The sequence below is a fragment of the Aplysia californica genome, unplaced genomic scaffold (assembly GCF_000002075.1).
Source record: "Aplysia californica isolate F4 #8 unplaced genomic scaffold, AplCal3.0 scaffold00095, whole genome shotgun sequence".
NCBI lineage: Eukaryota > Metazoa > Mollusca > Gastropoda > Aplysiida > Aplysiidae > Aplysia > Aplysia californica.
The window spans coordinates 1,320,101-1,330,671 of record NW_004797365.1 but is presented as its reverse complement, the minus strand read 5'-3'; the positions used below and the strand labels follow the sequence as shown (position 1 = coordinate 1,330,671).

General features: G+C 34.8%; 1 protein-coding gene across 1 annotated transcript in view; it reads right to left on the bottom strand.

Moving 5' to 3' along the window:
- Positions 1-586: 586 nt before the first annotated feature.
- Positions 587-10,571, bottom strand: part of LOC101857014 (extracellular serine/threonine protein kinase FAM20C) — a 70,444-nt gene continuing 60,459 nt past the window's right edge. The window contains exons 10-13 of the mRNA XM_035968894.1: positions 9,769-9,944; positions 9,188-9,302; positions 8,436-8,517; positions 587-8,002 (exon numbers count right to left, since the gene is read on the bottom strand). Of these exons, the coding sequence (XP_035824787.1) occupies positions 7,714-8,002; positions 8,436-8,517; positions 9,188-9,302; positions 9,769-9,944 (662 nt within the window). The 3' untranslated portion in view covers positions 587-7,713. The remainder of the gene's footprint in view (positions 8,003-8,435; positions 8,518-9,187; positions 9,303-9,768; positions 9,945-10,571) is intronic.

The window sequence follows — 10,571 nt, the reverse complement described above, 5'->3', positions numbered from 1 at the left end:
AGTCTCCTATTAAACCACATAATAATAATAATAATAATAATAATAATAATAATAATAATAATAATAATAATAATAACAACAACATCAACAAAAATGACAACGACAACAACAACAGTAATAATAATAATAAAATAATAGTAATAATAATAATAATAACAATAATAATAACAATAATATTAATAATCAACAAAAGTAATAATAACAATAATGACAGTGATAATAACAACAACAGCAACAACAACACAGCAAAACAAGACATCCACAGTATTTTTAAAATGCAATTTTTGCAATTTTAGATAAACATACACAAATGCAATTACAGTGTGATACAAAGATCAATAGCCATACCATATTTTTACTCATTCAGAACACATAGACAAAACAGTCAAATTTGGTAAAGATGACCTAGTTTGCTGTACTTTAATAGTTCCAACAGCCCTCATTCCCTAGGAAGTAGCTTGTTAATATGTTTCTCTAGTTAGTGTCCAACACCTACCTGAACAAAATCAATTATAATTAAAGGCTCATATGAAATTCAAAGAGAATGTAGACATACATGTTGTTGTTTTTTGGGGTTTTTTTTTAAAATGAAACCATTGAAGAGGTATATAGACAGAAACAAGATAATAGCTCATAATCAAAGTACTCTGTGCACTACAAGACACTACTGTTATTCCCTTTAATATTTTTGTATGCCAGCCTTTTATTAAAAGATTGAGATGATAAAATTTAACGAGAAGCTAGATGCTACACAAGGACAAAACATTATGCATCTTTGTGTTGGATGCAGTTTTTTACATTGCTACAGCTATGTTGTCTATAATGAGGTACTAAAAATTCAAGAAATAGCAATAACAGTGATCTCTATATATCTCTCAGACCCTATTAGGACACACTATCGTCCTATCTCCCATCTTGCACCTTCCCTTTGTGAGAACCTTTTGATAGTAGTTTCTACGGAAGCAGCTTTCAGGAATTTTGAAAAAGCTACAATGTCAGAGTATACAGAGCTTTGACTTGGGACAATGGAGAATGTTGCTTCTGCGTTTAAAAAAAAGGCAAACAAGAGTAGAAACAAGAATTTGAGAAGGGAAAAAGTAGTTCTTTTTTGTCAAAAAATTTTGGAAACAAGGCATCTACCTACAGAGTTTTCAGATACATTGCTGACACGGAGAGTTCCTACAGTAAAGGCAATTTGAAAACTCTGTAAATAAATGCATACTACATGTGAATTGAGTCATCTACAAGAACAGCAAAATACTTTATAAAAAACATGTGTTCTTAAACCATGAGAGTGCTATGGTATATCAACAGTTCTAACCATTTTTTTAATGATTCGATATCGCTTATCTAGTACAGACCTACATATAACAAAGGAAAGGAACAGCCACAAAGTTAAAACACTGACCGCCACAATGTTAAGAAATTGTTTGTAACAGATCAAGGCAGTCTCACAGTATTTTCTGAGAAAGGGCCGGATTACTTCCGAGAATTCCTTTATAATTAACAGATTTTGCATGTTGCACTTACACAATACATATCCTAGGACAAAAATTATGTCCACAAATTAATAACTTGGATTAAGTGGAAGCTCAAGAAATTTGAAACATCAGTCCTTCAAAAGCCAAAGAAAAAGACCTCAAAATCTATACTACACATGGGTGAATAATATGCGAAACAGATAAAGTCAGAAGGTCACAGTAATCTCCTCCGCTGCAAAAAAATCCCCCCCAAAAACAACATTAAAAAACACTTTAGAAAGATATTATTTGTGCTTTGTTACACAAAAAGTATTTTAAAACACCTGGCAGTTTTCAGAAAAAGTCCAAAATGGGCATTAGTTTAAAAATTATTTGCATAACATTTTTGGACAGATACAGTGAGCTGAAAACCATGGTCCCAAACCAAAGTTTCATATAACTTCTGAGGAAGGACTCATTGTGTACGAAGTTTTACAAAGCAGCCTGAGCCATTTAATTCAAGTTCAGTGTATATCTCTTTTGTAGGCCTACCTGTAAGTTTGACAACTGTGGTCCCTTTTTATTTGCGTAGATTCATACATCAATATCAAGTGATTGCGCCATAAAAACATTATGCAGATAAAAATATAAAAAGAACAGGCACTGGCTATTGTTTATGATAGTGAAAGACGACAGTAAGCTCAATGCTACATTGCTGAATAAGTCAATACTCTGTCACTCAAAAGTTTGTACAAAATAAGCATTATTTTATGTACAATTGCAGTGATGTACATCTGAAATCATGCCACACTGTGCAGATTTCCATTGCGAATTAAGGAAAACTACAATTAAAGTATACAATCTGCTCAATGTTGCATCCTGAAGGTCCAGAGATCTTAAAAATACCCTCTTGCAGAGATCAAACAGTAGGCCTATACAGAAACAGTGACCACAGCAGAAAAAAATAATCTGCTAAAAAAAAGCCAAAATGCCTTCTTAGTAGTTGAATAATGTAAAAACATGTATTCTGAAGATGTTCATCAGCTTCTGTGATACAGACTTTGGAGGTTAATATCTTCGAGATAGGCCACCAATACGCCTACTCAAGTTTACTTCTCAAGATTCGAGGAAACATTCTCTGAAAATTGTGTTTTAAGTTTAGGCCACGAAAGTAAGTTTCTGACATATTCAACCATCCAATATTCAGTTGTGTGCAATAGGCTATAAGGCTATAAAAAAAGAGCATGATGTCTTTTATTGGCTTCTTCTGTTTAAAATCAGACGCACAGTAAAACCGTTGATTGGGACTCTTGACCAAAGAGAACTACAAAGGACAGAATAAAACAAATGCTTTGCTTAAAGAAACAATTAACACATGAATTGGCACAAAATGTGTTTAAGAACAATATTATTAAACAATTCAGTGTGTGCATTGTGCTCTCATAGAACAAAGCTTTAAAGAACCCAAAACAAATTGCTATAGATGTCACAACAAGTTGAAGGCAGAGATGGCTAGCCCCCTTATTCCCCTTCCTCTCGCTTCAAAGGAGTTTCAATCTGTTTTGAGACTTGCAGTAAATAACTGAAGCATGGTCTGTCAAAATTCAAAAAGATTGAAGTATAATTTTACAAGAGATAGTTGAATGGGAATGCAGTGTAAATGTGCAAACAGTTCACATGTTTGCATTTAGGTCTATAACTTTAACAGTGGTAGAAAGGGTGTTGCAACAGAACGATATCCTTATTTCATTAAAATCCTGCTACTTACTTGACAAAAGTAAACTAAAATAATAATCTTTCAATCTACAGACTGACATGGTAGCTGTTCTCATCTCTACACTTTAGCAAGGTTGGAAGGTTCATTGCATTTCCAAATCTTATTTTTTTTAAAGCAGTAAACTACTGTCCTACTGTTATTGTGGATGATCCTGGGTTGTTTTTGGTTTTTTTGACAAGTATGTTCATTTGCCTTCATTCATTTTGAAATAACCATCAGAATGAACATTCAGTGTAGAATGTAAGCATATTTCAACAGATTCTCCTGTAAACCAATGCTTTGATCAACTTAAACAAAAAAATTTGATTTGTATCAAGAGCAATGTTTGAGGTACATCCAAAGAAAGCGGTGTATGCTTTATAGCTGTCATTTGAGGGATATGCCAAAGCAATGAAATACATCCCAGTTCAACGTTATTTCAAGATGTATATTGTATGGTTTCAGCTTTTTCCATTTTCCATTCAAAATGATTTCTAATATTACCTATTATGTTCCACTCGCTCAACACATTGTAGGCCTCAATTTAGAACCAATCTGTGCACATAAAGGAAGTTGAACAGTTGACCTTTCGGTAAAATGAGAAGGGTCTCCCCATTACCTAACAGACTTCTGTTCCTGTTACAGACAATTCAAGAATTTAATAACAAAAGACAATTCTTTAATGTCTTGAACTGTTTTACTTGTGAAATGATAGTCCTATAGGATGACACTTTAACAAATTGAAAATACAATAGGTTTAACAAAAGTGTCACAATGAGAAACACAACAACCAATCATATATGCCAACAATTGGGCTTGGACTGAAGCCTCACATTAAGCCTCAGGTGAGGAGAAAAAAGAAGGGAGGGGTGAAAATGAAAGCATAACGTAGGGTTACTGCAAGAAGTATAGTGGGCAAGTAAAGTTTTAAAAAATAGATAGGCCTAAGGTCACAATAATTTTAACAGTACCTTGGAAAAAGAATTAAGAACAGAATGTCAAGCAATCAATCACATGTCTTTCGATTTTGTTTGTGCATTTGTTGAAAAATAGTATAACTTCATAGTCTTTACTCACCTAAAGTATCAGCTGTCCATTATATCATATGTTTGTATGTGAGTGAAATTCAATAAATCTGTCAATGTGTACAAGTTCATAAACTACACTTAACAAAACAATACAAATATTTTTGCAATATATATTTTGATATATTTTCCAGTCTTCAGCATGTTAAATCATCCACGTGCTTTACATTAGACATAATAAAATCCACAATCAGCCAGACAAAGGGAGTAGAAATGCAATAACAATTTCTCAATAACAACACTCAATAATAGAAACAGTAATCAATGATTAGTTAATGATGTCAAAAATACTCATCAGTTGGGACACAAAAATAAAATTTGCACGGAATGTGTGAAGGTATTAAATAATGATTGATGTATATATAGTGGAATTGAAAATGGTCAGCAGTTCATGTTAGAAACAACAACAACAACAACAATAACACCAACAACAACACTTTGATGGCAACTATGAACAGGCCATTTCATTCAGAGCAGTGCTAAAATAAATCCATAACTTTATGTTACAAAATGCCTCACTATAGAAACAATTACATGTCACTTCGCATTTATTCTTCTTTGGTCAAAAATGGAGAATAAGATTGCTCAAAGATCAGGAATTAAAAAATGGATTCCTTCTACTCATTCATCACTTTTATACAACTCCATGCACTCAACACTCAATTAACTCTTTATCTCCAACAAGTCGCCCCCAGCAGCTCACACTCGAAACCGCTGTGCCAGTGAGCTGCTGACATTGGCTCGGGCGTATACCTTTACAACGATATCGACATCAAATTATTTTTTGGCAACAGCAGAAAACAGTCTCTTTTATCGGGAATTCATTCATTAGATGAAGACTTATCAATATAGGTTCACTAGGTTTTATTTAATGACCAATTTAGTGACGTTTTTGTCATTTCTAGGTTTGGTACCAAAAAAGGGCCCCGGCATAGTGGGTTAACCCCCCCTCGGAGATAAAGAATTAATTGGTTGTCATTCATTCAATACCATGGTTACTCCCTTTCAGTTTACTAATATTAGGAAATATGATCTAAAAAACACAGCACATGTAATTTTTTTGTAATTCTGGATTATTGCATTTAGTGCTGACCATGATAAAAATTATTGTTTGATGATCTTTTACTTTAAAAGATAGTTTGCTTTTTTTCCAAACACTAGGCCTGAGTAATTATTTGCTAATATTTTTCATCTCTATCAACAAACTGAAGTTTACCTACGAGGGTTTATCTATAGGCCCTATCATAATAAAATCTTCATATTTATTGACACCATCAGTCAATTGGTTCTGTAAGCTTTATGCCAGTCTGCCTTTCTTCACACTGTCTGTGAGTCTGTTTACCCTAAATGTCTGTCTGTCAGTCTGCCTGAGTATGTCTATAGTAGAGTTTCTTTAATCTAGTCACAATGCCTTTGTTAGTACTCACTATCAGATATAAACAGTTATAGCTAATGTGGTTCAATGAATTGTTACAGAAAAAAGCCTACATCTTTATGCATTTTACTTTATGAATATACATATTATATGTAATGAGTTATGCCATATCCACATGCAGACTTGATAAAAGGAATGAATTAATGTGGTCTCCGGACTTCAGCCGTGGAATTAGATGAATCACAGTCGAAGCATCATTCAGCATTCTCATTCAATAAGTAGATGAGTTACATGAAGCACATTCTTCAATTTGGTCCAATTGTTTATATAAGCTCTATGGGGACATATGAAACTGTACACAATTTCAGTAATCAATTTTCAATAATTTTGCCAAGTTAATGAGAAGCCATTCAGTAATCACAACCAACATTTTCTCATAGCATGTGAAAGAACATTTCCTTGCATCATATGCTGTGAATTTGTTAGAAACATGCTTTGAAGTCCAGGAACATTTGGAACCTCCCACCCTCCATCTGTATGTGCACAATAACAAATCATCTTCCTCATTCCACAGAGAAATATGCCTGCATGATTCTCACAAACACAACTCAATAGATAAGCTAAAAGAGTTAGAAAGACAAATGTGAAGCATGCTGACAAAGTGAGTTACTTCTCGAATTCGAGCTCTATGGAAATACATAGGAGAATCTACAAATTTGACCCTAGTGTTGATTTTTAGCCCATATCCCTATTTGTAAATTGCGAGAAGTAACTCATTTTGTCAGCCTGCTTCACAAATGTCTATGATGTTTGAACAGAGTGGAAAAACACTACTTGTTAGCTAAACGAGAAACAAAAGACACAATCACAACTCTCTACACAAATGCTTTGTCTGAAGGAGCAAAAGAGAAGCATATTGAGACAATTATAGTCACATACTGCTGGGAAAAAGAAAGACAGACAGAAACAACAGAAGGATAATAAGAAAGTATGACCTGTCATGTTGTCCCCTACCCATTCATCCAATGGCAGTAGGAAGGGATGGATTTCAACCTTCAAGAACTATGTAAACCTAATGAATCATGAGGGGTTTTTTTCTATTGTTTTACTGTGCATATTTTGTAAACTAGATAGAGATTTTATAAAATGTATAAAAATGTGCAAAATCCCCAGGTCATGATAAAAAGTTCCCTTCCTCATTTTATGCCATGTGATTTTTATGGTTCTCAAAAAGGTATTGGTACATCAGAGCAGGGCAGAGAAAGAGTGCTGGTCACATGTTTCCTACAGTCAAGTTGTCTTAGAGCAAACTATTATCTCAGCTGTCATCATGATAGGCTATGGTACTGATGACCCTCGTTCAAATCACCAACAGGGAGTTCCTAAACTTGGTATATTTGGGGAGTTTTCAAGGCTCTTCCCTTACTCCGTTTAGTCCTTTTGAAAATGGATATTAAGTTTGGAGTTCCACCTCGCGAATATTGTGTGACTGGTAGTGTTGAAATAGGTGGTTAATCCATACAATACCCAGGTACAAGTTATCTATTAAAAAGTAGCTTTCACCTTGCTAACAGTTTGCCAATTTTAGAGTAAAGCATTTAACTACAGTCGAACCTGCTCTAATGACACCTTCTAAGACAATCACCTGACTAAATAACCACCTCATACTTCCTAACTTTTTCGATTTTATAATAACACTGTCTAGAATGACCACATTTTACCTCAACAATGGGTAGTCTTCTCTATGACTGTACTTCCAGCTGAATAACTATGCACAACCGGCATAACACTTTCTTCAACAAAGCTGAAAGAGCAGACAAAATTCTCCTACTACAAAGTATGCAACAGAAGGGTTAAAAACCAAGTAGCTACAAAAAGCATTCAAAACAAAAACATTAACTATAACTCAATTGCAACAGGTAAAACTAATTCCCCAAGTAAAATCAATAGATGGTCAGATGATCAACAACAATAACACAGTGACAATAGGCAAAACAAATTCTCCTGTCAAAGAAAATATATGGACAATGTTTACAATCACGTAACACCATCATCAATAACCACATCTCCCCAAGCTCTGCCATCCTTGATGCAGCCGCTGATGACATGAAGGATTTTGCTGAGTCTGCGGTCTAAAGCGTCCAGGTGAGGCTCCATCAGAATGGGATTGATTGGATCAGCTGCCATGGATTCTCTCAAGATAGAGCTCAGACTTTGTGGACCCTGGTAGAGCTTGACCAGCTTGGTCAGTGTGGACAGCCGAATCATGCAGCACTGGCGTACCGGGGCCAAGCATGAGATGCAGTCATACTTAGACTTGCCAAATCTGTGTGGAAATAAATATTTTTATCACCATAATTGCGTTACCACATCATCTAATATACAATTGGGTCTGAAGTTAGGTTAAACAGTGTTCATCATCTGTGAAAGTCTTCAGCTTTAGACACAAGAAAAATGACCTTAGCAAGAGTCTGATGATCACAGTCAATGTTGGTGAGAAATGTTCACTTTCATGATCGAGTCCGGTAGGAATTAATCCATACACTGCGACCAATTAATAATAGCAGAATAAACAAAAGCAATCAAAATGCTAAGTGCTTGAGCAAAAGTCTCCGCGTACACAACCATTACTTTTCTGCACATCGAACATATGCCTCCACAATGTGTGATGGTGTATTCTTACAGAAAAAAACTATGATAGCAATTAACTTACTGCAAACGATAAATAAAAAGTGCAGAAGAATGCTCCATAAACTTACGCTCGACCATTGTCCAGATGCAGCAAAAATGTATCATTGCCAAATTCTCGGAATGTTTCATAATGATGTCTGTCCAAATTTCCTGTAAAAGATAACCAGATATAATATCATCAAGGGCAGAAAGCAAACAAGAAAATTACAGATAAAATTGTCTAAGATGGTCACTCATCGTTGAAGAGAAAAGTGGTTGTCTTAAATGGTGGCCATCTTGGACATTGCCATTATAATGCAGGAAAAGCACAAGGGGGAAGCTGGAAGTATGTAAAATCATATGTAAAAAGATGATTGTTTTAGATAGGTGGCCAATAGAGCAGTATTATCTGTATAAGTATAGATTATTTCTATGGTGCATGGTGTACAAAATAACGTAACTCATAATATCAAACTTGTTATTTTACAGACTTTCAACAACACGCTGTGAGAGACTTCATCAAAATAAGTTCACAAACCAAGTAGCAGCTGGAGATTGGAGACACCCTACAGGCTTTTGACTTTTGAGACTTGTTTATCAAGAAGTAGTGTCTTGAACAACTATCTGTAACAGGGGGCATAAACTATAACTATTATATTTTTCTTATTTCTTGAAATAAATGTTCATAGGATGATTACTCAGTTATACATAAGGTTGTAAAAAAATATTAAAATTTTGCTAAATATATATCAACACGAGAGAGTGAGACAAGAAAGAATGACAAAAGTGCCATTATATAAAGACTTTGAAATTTGAACAAAATATTGTGTATTTTACTTACCCGTGAGGAAATCAAATACAGACATGTCTAAGACATCTAGGAGACGTCGACCCTCACTGTATGGGTGCTTCAATTTAACTTTTTCACAAAGGTCATTATACACTTCCCAGTATGCCTGGAATAGAGAACAAAATTAACCAGGATATGAAAAACGTCCATGGTTTCAAAGCGTGACATTTCAACATTTTAACCGCAACTCAGTTTGATGTGTACTGTCATTTACAATAAAACACATCAGAGATTTTATTATTAAGAAGAAAATTTTTAATTACATATGCAAGGTCAAGTTACTCACATTATTTTACACATAGTAAATATTGTAGGATGATAATATTTTAAAGAACCCAAATATCATCATCTGCCAATAAGGACTATTATAGTACTTTCCACAGTAAGTTTAGGGTAACAACTCCCAAACATTTGGGCTTACTGTAAATGTTTCTGTCTGTGTTGCATGTCTAATGACCTATTAAGCTTAAGAAAAGGGCTAAATTCCTATAAAAAGAAATGACAAACATAGCTGCTGTTCTTTCATAAATTACTGTTGAGGAAGCAAGAATACATTATTGACGCCCAAGTACCTTTCTGTGTTTGCTATAAGATCGTTTCCAAGGATTCCTCCATGTCTTTCTTTTCGCCATTGTAAAAGGTGGCAGGAATGCTGCCAGAGATCCTTCCAACATCCACGGATGACCACAGATGGGATGAGATGAGTCACAGTAGTAAGAACAGGATCCATGAAAACACATGTTCCCAGCTGTTGACAGAGGAATGAGTCATCTTGAGTACACAGAAATAAGAATAATTTGCATGTGCGCATAACTTGCACTGTTCGTAATTAAAAACATATCATTATTGTGTAACTTTGAACATACAAAAATGATAATATATCAATCATACTAGCACCTGTAAAATCAATTCAAGTGGAGGACATTGAGCAATCAGAAACCTTAATAGGCCTATAAGAATAATAAAAATGAAACAATACAGGCTCATTAGTTTGGGCATTCACTGAAGCTGTTCGTATTTTTCTGGACTGTAAAAATCTATTTCTAGTTAGGCATACCATTCCGGTGGCAGAAATAGAAAATCCTGCTTTGTGTCAAGTTAGGAGCAATAAGAACTGGTTGGGTCTCCGTTATCCCGTTTTTCTTGCCGTCTATCAGCACGAATTGAAGGGAATTAAAATTATATTACATGTATTCACAATTGTATATTATTCAAATGACCATTTTTACAGTTACTTCCCCTACACTTCCTCCATCTCGTACCCCACACCAGAGTCCCCCTCCACACACACACACACACACTATTAAAGTGAAGTCACAGTGTGTGTGCGTGTGTGTGTGTGTGTGTGTGTGTGTGTGTGTGTGTGTGTGTGTGC